Source organism: Dama dama, chromosome 28, assembly GCF_033118175.1.
Source record: "Dama dama isolate Ldn47 chromosome 28, ASM3311817v1, whole genome shotgun sequence".
In the NCBI taxonomy this organism is placed as follows: domain Eukaryota; kingdom Metazoa; phylum Chordata; class Mammalia; order Artiodactyla; family Cervidae; genus Dama; species Dama dama.
This window is the reverse complement of record NC_083708.1, coordinates 50,920,563-50,942,968: the sequence shown is the minus strand read 5'-3', so window position 1 is coordinate 50,942,968 and position 22,406 is coordinate 50,920,563. Positions and strand designations below refer to the sequence as shown.

Genomic DNA, 22,406 nt, shown 5'->3' with positions numbered 1-22,406 from the left:
GGACACATCGGAGGGGGTCTTTTATACAGAATCTCAAAAGGGGTAAGATTCAGCTTATAAGGGGTGTTAATGCGCTTGAAAGAGCGCGAAGGGAAGGAGGGTCACCCAGTCCCCGCCAGTCTCTATTGCCAACTTTGTCAAAGTTTTTTTAGGGTGTGATTTATTTTTTCAACCTGTCCTGAGCTCTGGGGATTATATTCACAGAGTAACTTCCATTTTGTCCCCAGAGCTTGGGCCAGCCCTTGTACAATCTGGCTCACAAAGGCAGGTCCGTTATCAGAGCCCATAGTCACTGGCAGCCCGTACCTAGGCATTATCTCCTCTAAGATCTTTTTAGCAACCACTGTTGCTGTCTCTGCCTTAGTGGGGAAGGCTTCTACCCATCCCGAGAAGGTATCTACCAGAACCAACAGATAGCGATACCCGTACTTGCCTGGTCTTACCTCAGTGAAATCTATCTCCCAGTGTTGCCCTGGCTCTTTCCCTCGGTACCTCGTTCCAGTGTGCTGCCTTTTCCCTGTCCTCATCAGCTGGCACGGTTTGCAAGCCTGGATTATCTCTCGCACAGTTGCATTTTGTCGAGGGAACCTCAGGCAGGCTGTCTGGAGAAGTGTTAAGGTCTTTTTCTCCCCCAAGTGTGTAGTTGTGTGTAGGTGTTTACATAGGTGACGACCCAGGATGGCAGGCAATATCAGGTTGTTGTTTTGATCTCAGTACAACCTATCTTTGTCATCCTTCTGGAGGGTGGTATCCTCGTTGATCCAAACGAGGTCAGGGAGGGAATAGTTGGGGACTGGCGGCAGAGTCCCCATACCAGGAGGTGGAAGTCCCATGGCTAATATGGGGATGGCATTGTCCCGGCTGGCTGCTTCTAGTAGGGCCCGTCTGAGTGTCTGGAAAGCCTGTTTTATTGGCTCAGTCCAAGTCCAGTTTGGGGTCTCTTTACTTCTCTCATATAAGGGCCGGGCCTTTTCAGCAAACCCCGTGATCCACAGTCTACAATATCCAACAGTCCCCAAAAACTCTCTCACCTGGCGGGGTCTTGGGCTCTGGTATCTGCAATATTGTTTCCTTCATGGCCTGAGTTAGCCACCTTTGCCCCTGCCTGATCTTATACCCCAAATAGGTGACCTCTTGCTGGGATATTTGCGCCTTCTTTGCACTAGCGCGATGTCCCAAGGTGCCTAGAGTCTGTAAGAGGTCACCGGTGGCACGGCTGCATGCCTCCTCTGTGGTTCCAGCCAACATAAGGTCATCCACATATTGCAGCAGGATGACCTCTGGGTGGTGAGTCCGATATTCATAGAGGTCTTTACTCAAAGCCTCGTTAAACAAGGTAGGGGAGTTTTTGATCCCTTGTGGGAGGCGGGTCCAAGTTAGTTGTACTACTGGTTGGCCTTCCCCCTCAGTCCACTCAAAGGCAAATATCTCCTGGCTCTGGGCCGCCAGGGGTAGGCTGAAAAAGCATCTTTCAAGTCCAACACAGTGTACCAAGTGTACTCAGGCAGCAGACTGCTCAGGAGGGTATATGGGTTGGGGACAGTAGGGTGTATGTCACTCACCCGCTTGTTGACTTCTCGTAGGTCCTGGACAGGTCTGTAATCCGTACTCCCTGGCTTCTTCACCGGTAGTAAGGGGGTGTTCCAAGGGGATTGGCACCGCTTGAGAATTCCGGCATCCATGAGCCGTCGAATGTGGGGACTGATCCCCCACCGAACCTCCTGGCTCATAGGGTTATTGCCTCACCCTCACAGGAGTCGCCTTGGCTTTTAGTTTGATGACGACCGGATGTCTCTGTTTAGCCAGTCCCATTCCTGCTGTTTCTGTCCATGCCAATGGGTATTTGTGGACCCACAGTTGTATATCTGGTGTTATAACCTCTGAGGGCTTAGGCACAAAAAGTCTGTATTCATCTCTTAAAGCTAGAGACAAGACATGTATCGGCTGTCCAAGTCCATCCGTGACTGACATTCCCCCAGGGTCAAAATGGATCTGAGCATTAACTTTAGTCAACAAGTCCCGTCCAAGTAGAGGGGCTGGGCATTCTGGTATCACCAAAAACGAATGGGACACCTGATGGGTTCCTAAATTTACTTTTCGTTCTGTGGTCCAACAATATTTTTTTGTCCCCGTGGCTCCCTGCACCAAGCTGGTTTTCTTAGACATTGGTCCCAGTTTTTGATTTAAAACAGAGTGTTGGGCGCCAGTGTCCACCATGAAGCCAACGGGTTTCCCCTCCACATGTATGGTTACCCAGGACTCGGGAAGGGGTGCCGAGTCTTGACTCCCCTAGTCACTGTCTTCCCCCGCATATAGAACTCGAGTTCCAGGGGAAATTCTCTCTCTCTGGGTTGTTCTTCTCTTCAGGTCCCTCTTAGGGCACTCCTTTCTCCAGTGCCCCCGTTCTTTGCAGTAAGCGCACTGATCTTTCTTTAGGGCCTGCCTTTCTGGTCTCTCTGTTTCTCCCGTCTGGGGGCCTCGAGGCTCCCTCAATTCTGTACCGGCCTTCATCCCCACAAAAATAATCTTGGCTAGCTCTCTCTGGTTCTTCCGGTTTTCCTTCGCCCTATGTCCCCTATCTTCTTTCCTGATCTTCTCAGCTAGTTCCCTTTCCTCCCGACGAAGTCGTTCCTCCCTTTCTTCTGGGGTCTCCCTATTATTAAATACCTTTTCAGCTGCTTTCAGTAAGTCTTGTATTGTCTGTTCTCCTAACCCCTCTATCTTTTGTAATTTTCTCTTAATATCTGGGGCTGCCTGATTCACAAATGCTAGTAGAACTGCAGCGCGTGATTCCTTAGCCTGGGGGTCCATAGGTGTATATTGTTTAAAGACTTCCATTAGCCTCTCTAGGAAGGCTGACGGGCTCTCAGTGGGCTCTTGCCTTACTAAATTTACCTTTGCCAAATTTGTTGGCTTTTTAGCTGTGGCCCGCAGGCCAGCCATTAGAGTCTGGCGGTACACTCGGAGATGCTCCCTACCTTCCACTCGCTCAAAATCCCAGTTAGGCCGCAACAGAGGAAACCCCTCATCCATGAGATGAGGCTGGGTGGTTGGTCTCCCGTCGACCCCCGGGACCTGTTTCTGCGCCTCTGTCAGGATTCGCTCCTGTTCTTCCGTGGTGAAGAGCACCTGCAACAGCTGCTGACAGTCATCTCAGGTGGGGTTATGAGTGAACAAAATGGGAAAAGGGCCAGTATTGATAGGTTCGCTTTCCGTCCGGGTTAGCTGGTCTCACCCGGATGGGGAGTGCCTGTACAGTAGATGAAGGTAACTCTGGGTCCCCATGATCTTGCTCACCCCTATTTCCTCTATTCCTTCTCCGGGGTCAGGATTCCCTTGTCCCTTCTGATTCATTGGGGGGGACTCTTCCCCCCGGGGGAACCTGCAATGGAGGAGGGGCATATGGCGGGGGCCCTAATTTTCGTCTCCAAGTGAATCAGGTTCCGGTCCGAGGATTCCTGCAAGACCGGTTTTGGGCCCTTATTCTTGGCTTCCTCTGGGGGAGTGGGAGTTTCCATAACCAGGGCCTGTACATTAGGAGAATCAGGGAGCTTGTGAACAAAAGGTTTTAACCATTCGGGCGGATCTTTTACTAGATCTTGCCAGACCATAACATATGGGACTTGGCTTGGGTGGCCCCAGGGATCAGGAGCCATAATTTTCTCTTTCACCGCCCGAATAATAGAAGGTTGAAAAGTTCCCTCTGGAGGCCATCTAAGTTGGAAGGTGGGCCACTCTGCAGAGCAAAAGGTTATTAATTTACTCTTTGTAACTAGTAGCGACAGATCATACGCTCTAGCCCTGACATCCGAGAAATGATCAGTCATGAGAGAGAGTGAGGTAGATTTTCTTTGCCCCATAGCGAGAGTCAGAAGAAAGTCACCGAGAATTACCACCAATAAATCCTATCGGGAGTGGTGGCGGCCAGGAGGTTGGGCTTGTGCTATGCTTCGTGGAACTATTTGAGTGCCTTAGTCGTTGCACAGAAGTTTTCTTGCTGGGGGCGGGCACCCTAAGGGTTTCTAGCCTGTTCCGTGACCCCCTTATCCTTTCACGGGAGTCTTCCAGTGGCAGGCGCCCTATCGGCTCTTAAGTGCCTGTCCTGTGCCCACACAGACGGGTTTTTATTTGGCCAGATTCTCGGTTTAGAATGCGAGAAAAAAGAAAAGAGTTTCACCCTCTCGGGCTCCCGTTACTGGGGCTGACTTGTTGGGAGGCCTTCAGAATCCGCCAGGGAGTAGCCCTGGCCGGGACTCGTCAGTTGCCCCGACAACTGTCTGTCCATTCACTGAAACTCAGAAACAGAAATGAGGAAGTAGAAAACGAAACGAGACAGGAGACAATGCCGGCAGTTATACAGAAAAACACATAGACAGACACACATCGGCCGACAACACAGATCCTCTGGAACAAGGGTCACCTTACCGTATGGCGTCCACTGTTCCCCAGATTCGGGCTTAGGAGAGGAGGTCTCCTTCCCGCAGAGCTGGCTGCCTCCCAGCGCACTCGCTGGCCTCAGCCTCACGCCAGCCGGAATGGCTAGTCCGTTCCCTCATGGAAAGCTTTCCCTAACGCCAGACACCTTCCTGCTTCACAGCAGGGCCCCGGATTTACTCTGGTCTTTTTCTGCGCCAGACACCTTCCTGCTTCACAGCAGGGCCTCGGCTTTACTCTGGTCTTTTTCTGCACCAGACACCTTCCTGCTTCACAGCAGGGCCTCAGCTTTACTCTGGTCTTTCTATGCCTGCCTGAGCACCGGTGCTATTACCTGTCTTTTTTCCCCTTTGTTCCAAAGAGCGTTCTTCCCCTGTCAAGGGATCCCGGACGAGCCCCCAAATGTTTTGCCTGTAGTCCGAGTCCCCGGTCGGGAAAGAAGACTCCTTGAAACAATGCAACTCGCAATAGGGGAATTTATTACTGACTCGAGCCAGGGCCTCCCCCCCTCACCAGGTGTGTGAGGACGAAAGGCCCCGAGCCCCAGTTCTCTCGGGTATTTATTAGGTCAAAATAAGCAGCAGGTAGTTGGCGCAATCGGATTGGTTACACAGTGGGTAGTTGGCGTAAGCAGATTGGTTACACAGTTGCAAGGTAATTTTTGTTGGCCCTATGTGGAGCTTTCAGCTTTCTCCTGATAGGTTCCCTCTTTTCTGGCTAGGCATATGTTGATTGGCTGGCTTCAGGAGGCCTGACAATTATGTTACCCCGGGAAACCAGGCCTACTCCTAATCTAGGCTGCCTGCCATGGCGTTAGCCGTGACAGCCTCACAAATATATGTATTTTATATATATTTTTCCGACTCTTTTCCTTTATAAGTATTATAAGATACTGAATATAATTCCTTGTTCTATATTGTAAATCACTGTTTATCTATTTCATATATAGTTGTGTATATCTGTTAATTCCATACACCAAATTTATCCCTACTTCCACTTTGGTAATCATAAGGTTGTTTTCTGTGTCTTTGTGAACCTGCTTCTATTTTGTAAACAGATTCATTCATATTATTTTTTTAGATTCTACTTATAAGTGATATAATGGAATATTTGTCTTTCTCTGACTTTATTTAGAATGGTGATCTCAAAGCCCATCCATGATGCTGCAAATGACAAAATGTTTTTCTTTTTTTACAGCTGAGTAATATTCTTTTATATACATACACACACACACACACACACATATATATATATACTACATCTTATTTATCCATTCATCTGTTGATGGACCCTTAGGTTGCTTTCATGTCTTAGCTATTATAAGTAGTGCTGCTATGAACATTGGGGTACATGTATCTTTTTGAATTAGAGTTTTAGTAAGTTTAAGGAATCGCCATGCGGTTTTGCATAGTGGCTGCACAAGTTTACATTCCCACCAGTGGTATAGAAGTGTTCTCTTTTCTCCACACCCCCTCCAGCATATATTATCTGTAGGCCTTTTGATGACGTCCCCTCTGACAGGTGAGTTGTCAGCCAGGTACCTCACTGTCATTTTGGTTTGCATCACTCTAATAATTAGCAGTGTTGACCATGTCTCATGTCTCTGGTGGCCATCTGTGTATCTTCTTTGAAAAACTGGCAGTTTCTGCCCATTTTGGATTGGTTGTTTGCCTTTTTGATATTGAACTGTATGAACTGTTCATATATTTTGGAAATTAAGCCCTTGTCACATTGTTTGAAAATATTAATATTTTCTCTTAGTCCAAAGGTTGTCTTTTCATTTTGGTTTATGGTTTCCTTTGCTGGGCAAAAGATTGTTTGATTAGGTCCCATATGTATGTTTTTGCTTTTATTTCTGTAGTGAGTGTTGTTTGGAAAGCTGGACTGCTACATGTATATCAGTGAAATTAAAACACTCCCTCAGACCATAAACAAAAAGAAACTCAGAATGGGTTAAAGACTGTGTCCATGGGATTCTCCAGGCAAGACTACTGGAGTGGGTTGCCTTTTCCTTCTCCAGGGGGTCTTCCCAACCCAGGGATTGAACCTGGGTCTCCTGCATTGTAGGCAGATTATTTACCATTTGAGCCACAGGGAAGCCCCTAAATATAAGACATGACACCGTAAAACTCCTCGAAGAGAACATATGTAAAATGTTCTCTGGCATAAATTGTAACAGTATTTTTTCAAATCTTTATTTTTCCCTCTGGCCATCTGATGTTTTAATTTTTAATGTAACTCTTTAGCTATTTTTGGTTCTCAAATTTTAATTTTTAGTCCCTGAAATTCTAATAAGGTGAAAAACTTTAAAACTTACAAGCATTCTGAAACATTGCCTATCGCAAGAGCATTCAGTCAGATTGTTGTATCTTGTCTATAAAACTTCAAGATTCTAAAGTATTAGCATCATGAAGGCCCAGAGTATGTTTGTTTGTTTGTTTTCTTTTTATTTTTCGCATTTAAGTCACTGTGCTTTTTTTTCTTGTCTGTCTTTTCATTTAGCTGGAATGCTTGCCGACTCCTCTGTGACCTTCTAAGGCTGAGACCCTGAGGAGCCCAGCTGGAGAATGCCGTCTGAACGCTTCCTCAGGTGGGTGCTGGGGTAGTGAGCCTTGTGTGACTTGAAATCCTCCTACTGCAACGTCTAGGACCCAGCATAGGGAAGGCACTCAAGTATTGGAAGAATTAAAGCAAACCAGTCTGTTAGTGTGTGTGAATTTAGTTTGGTAGCACAAGGGCTAACCACTAAGATGTAATTGCTGCCCAAACTTAGATATGTTTAATGGATAAGTATTTCAAAGAATACTTTTAATCTTTTTTATCCTTTTTATCTTTATTTAGGATGCTAACCTCCCTCAAATTAATGGTATACATCCATAAAGATATATTATGTAATACATAATCAGAAGATCACATATACATGACTCTTGTCCGTTTTAAAGCAATCATTTGACATGTAATCAGTATAAAAATATTAATGAGATGTTTTTGCATTCTTCTATTTCATACTGTGTCTTTGACATCCAGTGTACATTTTCCACTTAGAGCCCATCTCAATTTGGACTGGCCACGTTTTACTCAGTAGTCGACTACATGTAGCTAGTGGCTATTATATTGGACAGTGCAGGTTTAAGGAGTTCCCCAGAGGAAAGGGTATTGGGGTTGCCTTGCTGAGGCCAGGTCACAGGTCACCCTCTGCACTCACTTGTGAATTTCAAGGTGGCACCATTGCTTCCATGGAAGACCTTTCCCAATTTTAGGATGACCTTCAAACCTGTATACCCTCGGAAAATGTGGCTCCTGTCTTATGTTTTGTTTGCTTGTTTGCTTAGTATTTTAGGAAGTTTTAGGAATATGTTTTTCCTTCCTTCTTTATCTATTCTATGGAGGTTTAGGTTGCTTCCGTGTTTTGGCTGTTGTAATCTGTGCTGCAATGAGCATTGGGGTGCATGTATCCTTTCTGATGATGTTTTTTTCCAGATATATGCCCAGGAGTGGGATTGCAGGGGTATATGGTAGCTCTGTTTTTACTTTTTAAAGGAACCTTCCATACTGTGCGCTATAGTGTTCTGTACCAGTTTAGATTCACACCAACAATTTAGAAGGGTTCCCTTTTCTCCACACCCTCTCCAGTACTTTTTGTTTGTGGATTTTTTTATGACAGTCATTCTGGCTAGTGTGAGGTGATGTCTCATTGTAGTTTTGATTTGCATTTCTCTGATAATTTAGCAGTAGTGAACATCTTTTCATGTGCCTCTTGGCCATCTGTATGTGTTCTTTGGAGAAGTATCTATTTAGGTCTTCTCTCTGATGTCGTTTTTGGTTGGTACCAGGCTTGGAGGTACTATTGGCATCTAGTGAGTAGAGGCCATGGATCCTTCTAAACATCTTACAGTGCGCAGGATAATGCCCATAGCAAAATATGTCAGACTGTCAGTTTCGCTGGGGTTGAGAAGCCCTGCTCTAGATCTGGCATCCAGCCAATATAGCACATGGAAGGAGACCATGGTATCGGTCTGCCACCACTAAGCAAAGTGCTTTATTTCTGGCTACCACGATCCATGTGGATTCTTCTCTAAATTATTTTTTACTTTAAATTTGCCATCTCTGACAAACTCTGATCCCGCTGCCATCTGTCCTTCCTAGCACCGTCATCTCCGCGATGGACTTCCCTTCCCTGCTGCAGCACAGACCTTCCTTCCCCCGCTTTCTCACTTTCCCTGTGCCCTGTGGAACTGTCGCACCGGGGTCTTGTATGTGCTCCGCTGTGTCATCTTCCTCACCCTTGGAAGCTCTGAGCACCTCCTGCCTTCACTGGGCCCTGTCTTTGTCTGGGGCACCACTTGCGTGGCCTCTCTCTCGAGTGGTGGCCTTGTTTTCTCAATTCTCATGGACTTTAGGGATGGGTGTAAAGAGCTTGTTGTCAACCTGGGGCATAGTTTTGCATCTCCGTCTTTACTCCTCATATTGGTTGTCTGGGAAAACGACAACAAAGACGGGCTCTTCTGAAGGTGGTGCTCTTCAGCTCTTCCACCCTCTCCCCCTCCCCACGCCAGCAGGTGACTTGCTGTCATTCACTGTACATTTGGCGTTGGGCCGACAGTCTCCTCTTCACCACCAACCCTTTACTACCTCCCGGTGCCCTCCGTATTCACAGGGAGGATCTGCCTGACTTCATGGCCTTGGATCTTCTACCTGCTTGTGACCTTCTCCCTCCCTGGGCCACCTTCTCCCGTGGTCACGCCATGGATCTTGCATCCCCGGAAGTTGCTCAGTTTCTGAAACCATTTTGTTCCTACCAGGGCCTTCTCTCCTTCTAGCTTCCTGATTTACCTACCCTCACCATGGTGCTACTTTGACCTCATTGCAGCATCTCAGTAGTGGCCGGGCCACTCCACCAAATCCATCAACATTTTCCTTCTCTCCTATTTCCCTTCTTAACCAGTTTAGAATCTATTGCTCTTTTAAATCCTTAATTTCTCTTGCTCTCTGCATTTGCCTGACAAAATCCCAACCCAGATGATCCCAAGTATCTGTGTTCTCCTGCTGACACTATCCAGGGGAGGTTGGTTCCACTGAATGTTAAGATTCAGCAAACAAAAAAATAAAACGCCTTAGGTTTTAATGCATGTTTCTGCTTCATTTATTCCTTCCCTCCTGCTGCTCAGAAAGGAGGCATTTCTCAGAACTGAGGCCAGCCCTGCTTCTGTCTTTTGAATCCTGTCTTTCTTGTCTTCCCAGCAGCTTTTGACTGTTGGTAATCTCTCAGCCATGTTCTGGAGACACATCTGTGCTTCTGTCGTTCTCTCCATCCTGATGAGTTTTGCACCTCTGGCCAAGACCTCTTTCTGAGCTTCAGATCCTGCTCTAGGCCTGTGCCTGTCCTCAGGGTTCCAGCCGTGCGTGTTCTGTAGACTCGGTGTCAGGGCCTTGCCCCCTTCTGCCACAGGCTCAGAGCACTTGCTGTTCCTCTGCCTGTAAAACCCTGCTCTCCCCCTTCACCATGGTAACTTGTTCACATCCTTCAGCCTGCAGCTCCAGCCTGACTTCATCAGGTAGGCTAGCTTATTTGATTAAAGTTTAGCTACCTCACAAAACTGAGGGCTCGGTGAAGGCTGCTAGGCAGATAAGCTGTTCATCATCTTACCTCCAGAACCTGGTACAATGCCTGGCATAGGATAGTGAATTTTTGAGTGAATAAAGGAAGGAAGGAAGGAATGAAACAAGGTTATCCATTTATAAATACATTCCTTTCTGCGTCATCTTCATTATTTTTTTGGTCATTTACTAAGCATATTGTATCTTCTTTGCTTATTATTTTGACCCTTACTATTGTTAGCATTAATTGAGAAGTATTTACAAATTGTAAAGTGTTCTATTAAAAATAAATTTAAGTTCCTTGGTGGTTTTTTGTTTTTTTTTTAACAGCCTGTCCACTTCCCAGGTGATACTAGTGGTAAAGAATCTGCCTGCCAATGCAAGATACATAGAGACGTGGGTTCTATCCTTGGGTCAGGAAGATACCCTGGAGAAGGAAATGGCAGCCCACTCCAGTATTCATGGGATTCTGGGAAATCCTATGGACAGAAGAGCCTGGCAGGTTACAGTCAATGGGGTCTCAAAGAGTCCGACATGACTAAGCAACTAAGCACCACTTAAATAAATAGGGTTCTTTTAATATTAATATATTTAATTTGTATTAAAATATTTTGACTATAGAATGGAAGTGATTAGGGCACAGTTTATCAGTAGACTGAACTGAGATAATCATGCATTATCCTAGTTCTATTAGGTTTTTTGGTCCAGTCCTTTTCTTTTTGGTGTCATCTATTTAGGAAATGAGGATCTCTACAGTACTTGACTCTGTTTCATATACAAGTATGCAACACCTTATTGGTAACCTTACTTGAAGACTACTTGCATATATCTTGTGTATCTCAATACTAAGTAAACATTTATCTGGAAACTGACTTGAATTTTTAAATTTGAATTTCAGACATTTAAAAACCAGATAACCATTCTGGAATTTATATATTCTAAACTGAGTGACCTCAGTCAAAATTTGTGCTATAAAAATGAGATTCTGAGAGATTTCTGTAATCAGAAATGTTCACTCTGAGCTTGAAGTAGTGGTTTGTGATAACGCAGTGCTTCCCTGTGAGTGAGCTGAACTGTGTTATGAACTTCATGCTCTGCATTTGATTTTTTAGTTTTTATCATCAATTTCAGAATGAAAGTTAAAGATTTAAAGTCATGAATAGTTCTGTTCCTTGAGATCTCATTTATTTACCTCCCTGTTAACTGGATGCTACATTTGACCAATCAGATGGTTGCTCCCTGGCATCACTAAAAAGCAATTTCTTCCTCAGGGAGTCTGGGGCTTCCTGTGTTGTACCTGAGAGGGGCTGGGCCCTGTGAGAATCAAGAACAGCCAGACTCATCAGCAGCCTGATGGGGTATCTGAAACCCTTATACGGTCCATGTGGAAAGAAATGAGGAACATATCCCCAGGGAACTTGTAGACTGTCCCGTAAAACCATAGCATGAAGTATATATATCATTTAATCTTTTCAAGCAGACACTTTTTTTTAAGTGAAAGGAAACTAGTAAAATGAATTTTAACAATATATTTTTTTAACCCAATATACCCTAGATATTGTCATTTTGACATGTAATCAGTATAAAAATATTGAGATATTTTTGCATTCTTTTATTTAATTCTATGTCTTTGACATCCAGTGTATATTTTCCACTTAGAGCCCATCTCAATTTGGACTGGCCATGTTTTACTCAGTAGTCACATGTAGCCTAGTGGCTATTATATTGGACAGTGCAGGTTTAAGGAGTTCCCCAGAGGAAAGGGTATTGGGGTTGCCTTGCTGAGGCCAGGTCACAGGTCACCCTCTGCACTCACTTGTGAATTTCAAGGTGGCACTATTGCTTTCATGGAAGACCTTTCCCAATTTTAGGATGACCTTCAAACCTGTATACCCTCGGAAAATGTGGCTCCTGTTTGTGGCTTATGTTTGTTTGCTTAGTATTTTAGGAAGTTTTAGGAATATGTTTTTCCTTCCTTGTTTCCCAAGGACTGGCAGGGCATTGCTCTCAGTTGGTAGTTTGCTAATTTGCAGACGTTTGATGCCAAGGAAGCCATCTGTGGAATGTGTCTCTCCCCACCATAGTTCAGAGATGGTGCGTAGTAGTCTTCGAGTCTCCGCCTCCCTGGTTTAGGATTATCGGCTTTACCCTGTGGACCTGTGGGCTTGCAGCTGTGATCTGTGGCTGCTTGTGCTTCCACACTTAAAGAGTTGAGGTCTTCTGCAGATTTACATCTTGAGAGTTGACTGGGAATTTCCTTTCAGAACATAATACAATGACTTGTTGATTAATAGGCCTTTATTTCTTGCCAAATGTTGGAGTATTTGTTTCTGCTTTTAAGGATTCCTAACATATTGGTTCCAAAACATTTGGTATCTTGTGCCAAGTGTTGCCTTAAATATTTAGCATGCTGTTTTCTTTAAGCTTGAATATTTCAAGCCCAGCCGAATGATCCTGTGAAATTGTGCAGCATCCCGATTGTTTCAGAGCTGAGCCCTTTATTCTTTGTCAAATTTCAGTTTACAGCTGCTCTTACCCTGGAAAGATTTATTCTCTGTCAATAGATATCTGGAATGCAAACACTGATTCAGTCTTAATAATACGGATGTGAATTGTGGCTCTATATTTGGAAAATGAGTAAGGAAACGTTATAAGACAGTTATTTTAATATATTCTCCTGTTCCACTACAAATGAAATTTCAAAATACATTTATTTGGCATTTAAAGTATACTAAAAGGGAGAAAAGTTATGAGAGTTTCACATAAATGTTCTAAGATTATCATAATTAAAATCTATTTTCTCTCTCCAAACTTAATCATTGCAAAGATAAATGTTTTTGAAGCATGATTTCTGACTTTTCTTATCACTATCTCATGTTATTATGCTAATGTGTATTATTTTTCAAAGATACTTTGATTTTGAGATTATGCATGGTCTAAATATATAATTAATATGGACTTTGTGATTTTTTTCCCCCTCTAGCATAGATTTTTGAGATCTTAGATCATTTTTTGCCTTTGTTTCAGTTGTTTTTTTTTTTTTAAGCAGGAGGACAAATGGCATTATTATATTCATGGTAATAGATTCTCAAAATGCCTGCTCTTGGGCCATCAAGAGCATCTCTGTGAAAGAGATATTATTACCTGCCTCATAGTGTTGTTATGAAGATTAAATGAGTTAATAATGTAAATCACTAAGAATAATTCATGGAACATAGTAAGGGCTTTGTGCTTGTGAAATGTATAAAAATGTCATCCTTTTAGGAAAGATTTTTCAAAGACTGTCTTAAAGCTTATTTAGCTGATATAATACTTCTGTTTCTACTATGTTCCTTCATTTCTTTGAGCCATGCTAATTAACTCCATCCTAGCCTTTGCATAGCAGTATGTATAAGAGTTATTTATGCTTCCGAGCATGATTTTCAATTACTGACTTTAAAAGTCTGCCTATAGCTAGAGATGCTAGATGAATATTTGATGACAGTAACCATTTCAAAACTCACTGCTGTATTTCAGCTGAAAATAATCCTCCCACCTTCCCACGAGAACTTACTATATCATCACCTCCTGTCAAATTTTTTTTTCTTTCAGTAGTTCTGACATTTCTGAGGCTCCCCAGTCAAAAATGTCCAATAAAGCTTATTGGCTGCACTCTGGCATTTTATGGGAAGCATTTGGCTTCCTTTAAGATAGTGATTTATGCTGAACTGTAATTTATCAGCCAGCTGGCACCACAGCCCTGTCAGATAAACCAGCCATGTGGACGAGACTGGAGGTGACGCCTTGGTCCCCCTGAGCGGCTCTTTCACATTCAGAGGAAGGAACTGGATACAGGAGTTGTCAGATTGGGAGACACAAATCTCACCCATTCCTATGGCGTCTTTACTCGACTTCAATAAGAGTCCACAGGCCAGAAATAGAGCTTATTCGTTCTTGTTCTCATCTCCTCTTAGTCCAGTGCCGATTCTGAGATTCCTAGAGTGCCAGGGAAATCTTCATGTATCTAAGTTGGAAATGTTTTTAACTATCTACACATTCAGTTTGCATTTGGTGTTTATTAGCATTACTTCCACACTCTTTGAGGAAGATGTGGGGTTTCACCCAGGAGTTTTGAAAGGACATGCAGTGAACATTTTAGGGTAGGGTTGGGAGTGAAGAGGAAGGTTTCACAATGAGCAAGTTTAGCAGTTGCGCAAAATAGAGCAGAAAATAGATGGCGTCGTCATTCGTGAGTCTAGTACAGTGACCACACATAGATACTGCAGGCTAATAATACAGATGCAGTTTACTTTCAGCCTTAAAGTTTTTCCTTACAATGGCATTTCTTTTGATGCACTCTTAGTGATGCATAATTTCCCAAGTTTAATAATAAGCTGCTACGGCTTAATTAATGGCCTTTTACATGAAGTGGTCACAGGCAGCCCTTTTTTAACCCTACCCAACACTTGCTCGGTATCGTCTTACTTATTAATGGAGCATTGTGTCTTGTGAGGAGACACGGTGACTTCTGTGTCTCTGGTGAGTCACGTGGGTCCCTGGACTCAGCGCTGGCTCAGTGCATGCCAGAGATCCGGTTCTGAGCTTGTGCCCACCTTACACAGATGGTACAAAGCTAGGAAAGGAATCTGAGACTAGGAAGGGGGTCCCAGAGTGGACGGAGTCACACGCGTGTGTACACACACATCCAGAGATGTGTGCGCAGATGTCCACACGCTGAGGAGGCAGAGGCCCGGAAGAGAGGTTTACAGGCCTGCAGAAATGGGCCGATACACAGCCACGGGTGGACACACAGCAAACACACATTCTGAAAGAGAGGGATGGGAGGGAGGGAAGGGGAGAATTAGAGACAAAGAAGGCAAGAGGCTGGTGGAGCAAGAGACGCGGGGCTGGGGCAGCCACCCTGTCACAGGCCCTGGAATCCGCATTCCCTGAGTTGCCATGAGGGAGAGCGTGTGGGGGTGGCCGGGCTGCTGAGAGGAAGAACATTGACTTGCTCCCTCTGCTTGCAGTGTTCAAGAAATGTTGACAGGCCAGAGGCTCTGCCAGTCGGAATCGCATAATGATAGCGTCCTGGCAGCCCTGAATCAGCAGAGAAGCGACGGCATCCTCTGCGATGTCACCCTGATTGCCGAGGAGCAGAAATTCCATGCTCACAAGGCTGTCCTAGCAGCCTGCAGTGACTACTTCCGGGTGAGTCAAGGCGGTTTGTTATTTGTTTCTCGTAGGGTATTATACAAATAAACAGAGGATGACGGTTTTCCTGAGCTGTCACATAATCATCAGCCAGTTAGGTAATAGTTCCCAGAGCTGTGAATGTTGGGGGGCTTCCCTGGTCAGGCTGAGATTGGGATGCTCCTTGGACTGGACACCTGGATGGCCCTCCAGTGGAGAGTAGACCTCTCCTTTGCATCTGAGCTGAGGGGTGTTCGACAGTTCACCCCCATAAGGAAATATGGCATTGTAGTGTGCCGTGACAGCAGTGCAGGCCGGCGGCAGGGTATTTCTGCGTTGAGGATCAGAAGGTCAATCTGTGAAAAAATGTATTTTTTTAAAGTCCCTAAGTGTATGTCATGTGTCTGATTTTTTTATTTTCTATGGTTCTTGTTTTATTGCTTTCCAACTCTCTGCTCCAGGGACAGAGATGCAATCAGCCCCATAAGGAGTATTTATAGTTGACATATGGGTATCTGCTTCTCTGAGGACATGTTGTCTTGTTTAGTAGAACTTTAGATTTTTGTTTCTAGTGGCTAATTATACGTGATAATGTATTTGTTGTTGTTATTTTGGAAGGTGAATATATGGGATGGTTATAGCTAAATTTAATGTTATTTATTTAGTATTTCTTATGATTCAGGTCATAGACAAAGGACTTTAAATGCATATCTCATTTAATCTTCATAACAATCCATTTTATAAACATATACACATACTATAAAAATGATTATACATATAAGGAAACTGAATCTCAGAGGTTAAGTAATTTGAGGTAACTCAGAGTTTAAGTAGTAAGTCACACGGTTTGAAGTGGCAGATCTGCAACTGAAATCCACACCCGAGTCTTAACCAGCACTCTGTGCTACCCCTGATGTGGATAGAGAAAAGAAAATCATGACAATTATTAACCAGATTTTTTGAAATATTTAACTATGAATGTACAGTACTTAATTGCTATTTAATTTTTTTCTATCTTTTATCAGTTAACTAGTGAGTAGGTAATATTTTTAAAATATAATAGCATACAGTCTTTTTCAAAGTCTCAAAATGATAAACCAACTCCAGCCTGAGTCAATTTGTTGGTTTGATTTGGAATTTCTTTTTCACTTTTTTGGCCATGGTGTATAGAATCTTAGTTCCCCAACCAGGGATCAAACCCATGCCCCTTGAAGTGGAAGCATGGAGTCTTAACCTCTGGATGACCAGGAAAGTCACTGATTTGGAAATTTTCAGTAGTAACCTTGTTTTTTGATGTTTATGAGACAATATCAACTGTACACAATTGCTGATTAGCATTTAAAGAGAATTTTCAAAGATGCCAAATCATAAAAGAAAGATTTTTTTTAAAAGTGCTTTGAAGCAATCTATAGATTCAATGCAATCCCTATCAAGCTACCAGCGGTATTTTTCACAGAACTAGAACAACTAATTTCACAATTTGTATGGAAATACAAAAAAACCTCGAATAGCCAAAGTAATCTTGAGAAAGAAGAATGGAACTGGAGGAATCAACCTGCCTGACTTCAGACTCTACTACAAAGCCACAGTCATCAAGACAGTGTGGTACTGGCACAAAGACAGAAATATAGATCAATGGAACAGAATAGAAAGCCCAGAGATAAATCCACGAACCTATGGACACCTTATCTTTGACAAAGGAGGCAAGGATATACAATGGAAAAAAGACAACCTCTTTAACAAGTGGTGCTGGGAAAACTGGTCAACCACTTGTAAAAGAATGAAACTAGAACACTTTCTAACACCATACACAAAAATAAACTCGAAATGGATTAAAGATCTAAATGTAAGACCAGAAACTATAAAACTCCTAGAGGAGAACATAGGCAAAACACTCTCCGACATGAATCACAGCAGGATCCTCTATGACCCACCTCCCAGAATATTGGAAATAAAAGCAAAAATAAACAAATGGGACCTAATGAAACTTAAAAGCTTTTGCACAACAAAGGAAACTATAAGTAAGGTGAAAAGACAGCCCTCAGATTGGGAGAAAATAATAGCAAATGAAGCAACAGACAAAGGATTAATCTCAAAAATATACAAGCAACTCCTGCAGCTCAATTCCAGAAAAATAAATGACCCAATCAAAAAATGGGCCAAAGAACTAAACAGACATTTCTCCAAAGAAGACATACAGATGGCTAACAAACACATGAAAAGATGCTCCACATCACTCATTATCAGAGAAATGCAAATCAAAACCACAGTGAGGTACCATTACACGCCAGTCAGGATGGCTGCTATCCAAAAGTCTACAAGCAATAAATGCTGGAGAGGGTGTGGAGAAAAGGGAACCCTCTTACACTGTTGGTGGGAATGCAAACTAGTACAGCCGCTATGGAAAGCAGTGTGGAGATTTCTTAAAAAACAGGAAATAGAACTGCCATATGACCCAGCAATACCACTCTTGGGCATACACACGGAGGAAACCAGATCTGAAAGAGACACGTGCACCCCAATGTTCATCGCAGCACTGTTTATAATAGCCAGGACATGGAAGCAACCTAGATGCCCATCAGCAGATGAATGGATAAGGAAGCTGTGGTACATATACACCATGGAATATTACTCAGCCATTAAAAAGAATTCATTTGAACCAGTCCTAATGAGATGGATGAAGCTGGAGCCCCTTATACAGAGTGAAGTAAGCCAGAAAGATAAAGAACATTACAGCATACTAACACATATATATGGAATCTAGAAAGATGGTAATGATAACCCTATATGCAAAACAGAAAAAGAGACACAGATGTACAGAACAGACTTTTGGACTCTGAGGGAGAAGGCGAGGGTGGGATGTTTCAAGAGAACAGCATGTATATTATCTATGGTGAAACAGATCACCAGCCCAGGTGGGATGCATGAGACAGGTGCTCGGGCCAGGTGCACTGGGAGGACCCAGGGGAATTGGGTGGTGGGGGGAGGTGGAAGGGGGGATCGGGATGGGGAATACATGTAACTCCATGGCTGATTCATGTCAATGTATGACAAAACCCACTGCAATGTTGCGAAGTAATTAGCCTCCAACTAATAAAAATAATTGAAAAAAAAATCAGTTCAGTTATTAAAAAAAAAGTGCTTTGAATGTGGTGAAACCTGGTGATGTATAGGATAAATATCTGTCTTAAATTAAACTTAAAATATCTATCTAAAGTTAAAAGTAGGGATTTAATTTCTAAACTGCAGAAATGAAGCAGTGTCTGTAAAGTACCCTTCTGGTCTCATAAATATAATTTACATTTTATCCACTTACATTATCAGGCATTACTCTTCCAGAAAGCTTATATTACTTGGAGGGCTTTTAAAACAAAATACTTTGGGTTGTTATGTATAACTTGTGCACATTGTATGAGTGTTGTCTTCTTATAGATCATAATGTAGCCCTGCTGGTTCTTAGCTTTTTTCCTCCTCAATCTTTGTGGGTTGCGTTTTGAATTTAATTGGGGTTCGATTTTGCTCATGTGTGTATATGAGAGAGAGAATGTGCAACTGGGTGCATGCATGTGAGCCCCAAAGAGCACGTTGCTAATTGTTGGCATTTAACAATGTTTGCCGCTACTCCGAGTTTATCTCATTGCCGCATTGCCCCTCATACTCTGACGGGTCTTGCACAGAGTGCCTCCTTTAAAATACTGATGTTATAAAGCCTGTGAAGAAAGCTTTTTTATTCCCATCCTGCAGATACAGAAACTAAAGTGCAATATGTGTAAATAACTTGCCCAAGGACTGCCAGATACTAAGTAGGAGAGGTGATTTTCGTCCATCGGAGCATTTGTCTCCTTAAGTACCAAGTTGTGCTTTTTCTACATAATCATGTGCCCCGCTGGATTCATACACAGTTCCTTCAGTCTCAAGACCTGCTTGTGAGGTGAAATTTCAATGCCTGTGTGTCGATTATTTAGATGGAAAAACTAAGACAAACTTGGACCTACTGCATTTAACTATTTCCTAGGCAGTTTGCTAAGTGCTATAGCTATACAGTATTTAACCAGACATAAACTGAACCCTATAGAACTTGTAATACAGTTATTACACTGGAAGTCATTTTTCCCTTGTACCCTGTATCTTTATTAACCTGTGTTGCATAACAAAAGACCCCAGAACTTAGAAGCTGGATCGTTCCTCTGGTCTAACAGCTCCCCAGATCTCTGCTGGATTCATCCTCACATCAGCAGTTAACTGAAGAGTCGGCTGGAGGTTGGATGATCTCAGTTGGCTTTGTTTACATGTCTGGTGATTGGTAGGGTCACAGCTGGGGTTCCGGGGGACACTTGGCATGTATTTCTCATGAACAAACTAGCCTGGGATTTTTCACATGACAACTAAATTCTAAAACCAGCAAGTAGGCTAGCTTCAACGCTCCTGTTTGTGTCCTGCTTACTAATGTCTCATTGATCAAGCAAGTCACATGGCCAAGCTGAATCAGTGCAAGAGGGTATACTAAAGGACATGGATGCAGGCAGGAGAAGAATTTGTTACCATTTTTGCAACCTACCACTGTCAAGAACTGTCAAGGATCTGTGGTTTATCCAAGTGTAAAGCCAGCAAGTTAGTCTATCACAGGTTCAGGGATACTGCTAGAAGAAATGAAACTCTTTTTTTTTTTTTAATGTTTTTTTATTGTGGTAAAAGTCACATAACGTAAAACATACCATTTTAACCACATGCAGCTGTATAGCTCAGTGGCACCCAGCTCACCCACATTGCCATGCGACTCTCATCGTTATCCATCTCCCCAGCCTGTCACCCTCCCAAAGTGAAACTCCATCTCCACCAAACACCAGCTCCCCATTCCCCTTCCCCCCACCTCCACCCCTGGCATCTAACAGTTCATCCCTTGAAGCTATGCATTTGACTGCCATAGGCACCTCATACTGGTAGAATCAAACAGTATTTGTTTGGACTTAATGTATATTAGCGAAGAAGGCAATGGCACCCCACTCCAGTACTCTTACCTGGAAAATCCCACGGACGGAGGAGCCTGGTAGGCTGTAGTCCATGGGGTCGCTAAAAGTTGGACATGACTAAGTGACTTCCCTTTCACTTTTCACTTTCACGCATTGGAGAAGGAAATGGCAACCCACTCCAGTGTTCTTGCCTGGAGGATCTCAGAGACAGGGGAGCCTGGTGGGCTTCTGTCTATGGGGTCGCACAGAGTCAGACACGACTGAAGTGACTTAGCAGCAGCAGTAGCAATGTATATTAGAATGCTTTTTTAAGGTTATTTTTGAAAAATTTTATTTATTTAATTTGGCCATGCTGGGTCCTTGTGCTGCTCGCGCTCTCCTCTAGTTGTGGCAGGTGGGGTCTGCTCCTAGTTGCGGAGTGAGGACATCTTACCACGGTGGCTTCTCTTGCTGCGGAGCGTGAGCTCTCAGGCACGTGGGCTTCAGCAGTTGTGGACTCCAGGCTCTAGAGCACGGGCCCCATAGTTGTGGCACACAGACTTAGCTGCTCCGCAGCGTGTGGGATCTTCCTGGATCAGGGATCGAACCCCTGTGTCCTGCATTGGCAGACAGATTCTTTACCGCTGAGCCACCTGGGAAGCCCTGAGGTTATCTTAATATAAGGACATGAAACTCATAGTGGATTGCATTATAGGAGAGGATCATTGAACTTGGGGAACCTGAATCTTTTGTAAATGGGTGGGAAACCATGCCTGTCCTTTGCTCTGGAGGAAAACATTACTATGCTGGACAGTAAGCATGCCTTTATTTTCTTGGTCTCCAAATTACTGTGGGTGGTGACTATAGCCATGAAAGTAAAAGATGCTTCTTGGATGGAAAGTTATGACAAACCTAGAAAAACAAACCTAGTATATTAAAAAGTAAAGACATTGCTTTGCTGACAAAGGTCTGAATAGTCAAAGCTATGGTTTTCCATTAGTTGTGTACAGATGTGAGAGTCAGACCATAAAGAGCACCAAAGAATTGATACTTTCAAATTGTGGTGCTGGAGAAGACTCTTGAGAGTACCTTGGACTGCAAGAAGAGCAGATCAGTCAACCCTAAATGAAATCAACCCTGACTATTCATTGGAAGGTCTGATGTTGAAGCTTCAGTACTTTGGCCACCTGATGGGAAGAGCTGACTCATTGGAAAAGACCCTGATGCTGGGAAAGACTGAGGGCAAAACGAGAAGGGGGTGGCCGAGGATTAGATGGTTAGATAGCATCACTGACTCAGCGGACATGAATTTGAGCAAACTCTGGGAGACAGTGGAGGACAGAGGAGCCTGGTATGCTGCAGTCCACAGGGTTGCAAAGAGTCAGACACAATTTAGCGACTAAACGACAACAACGTTCTGACATCTGGCGGATTATTTTGAAGCTAAATTGTTCTGATTCAGGAAATTTGGGACAGCACGAGTGAGAAGACCCAACTTTGGATGTAAACGGTTTCTTTATATTGATATGAGAGATGGTATCAGTTTTTCTGGCTTAAAATATAAATAATGAGCAGTGGAGCACAAAGTACTGTGGCTTTCTGTAATCATCAACATTTTAAACGAAAGAGTAGAGGCACATTCTTCAGCCAAGTAGTCAAGTCTTCTTTAAAAAAAAACAAGTTTAGGCTTAAAAGCAGCACAGCATGGCATTAATCAAAAGCTATAACTGTGTCAGGCCAAGGGCACCTTTTATAGGAGTAAAGCAACAGTGGAAGCAAGAAAAGGAGGAACGCAGAAGTCAGATCTGAGTTTGAAGATAGCAGGAGGGAGTGTATCTCCCTGTTGACCATTGTTTCCCAGAATCCCTGACAAATAGTGGATGCTGTTCTAATTATTGTTGTTGTTGTTGTTATTCACCCTCTTTCACTATTTATTCTTTGATATAGGCCAAGTCCTCTGACTTCTGTGAACCTAAGTTTTTTTAATCTGTCAATTGGTGATCATAAAGCGTAACTCTCAGAATAGATTGATACAGAGATTCAAATATGATAAGGTCTGTAATGCACTCAGTGCTATATCTGATGCGCAGCAGACCTTCAACAAACATTCTCTGTTTAATTTGGAATTCCCGGTCAGTCTGCCTGGCCACTTGTAGGAAGAGAATACTGCTCATCATTAGGCTTACCTGGCTTCAGACTCCCTTACCTTTTGATGGGTCTGAATAGCCTTTTGGATCCATCCTTTGCTATCTT

General features: G+C 43.4%; 1 protein-coding gene across 3 annotated transcripts in view; it reads left to right on the top strand.

The window, feature by feature from the left end:
* KLHL32 (kelch like family member 32) overlaps positions 1 to 22,406 on the top strand; it is a 215,989-nt gene that overhangs the window by 35,065 nt on the left and 158,518 nt on the right. For all 3 annotated transcript variants that reach the window (XR_009690978.1, XM_061131890.1, XM_061131888.1), the window contains exons 2-3: positions 6,937 to 7,024; positions 15,042 to 15,222. Coding sequence is in view for 2 of the 3 variants with exons in the window: in XM_061131890.1 (XP_060987873.1) it covers positions 7,002 to 7,024; positions 15,042 to 15,222 (204 nt within the window). In the remaining variant the exon portion in view is untranslated. The remainder of the gene's footprint in view (positions 1 to 6,936; positions 7,025 to 15,041; positions 15,223 to 22,406) is intronic.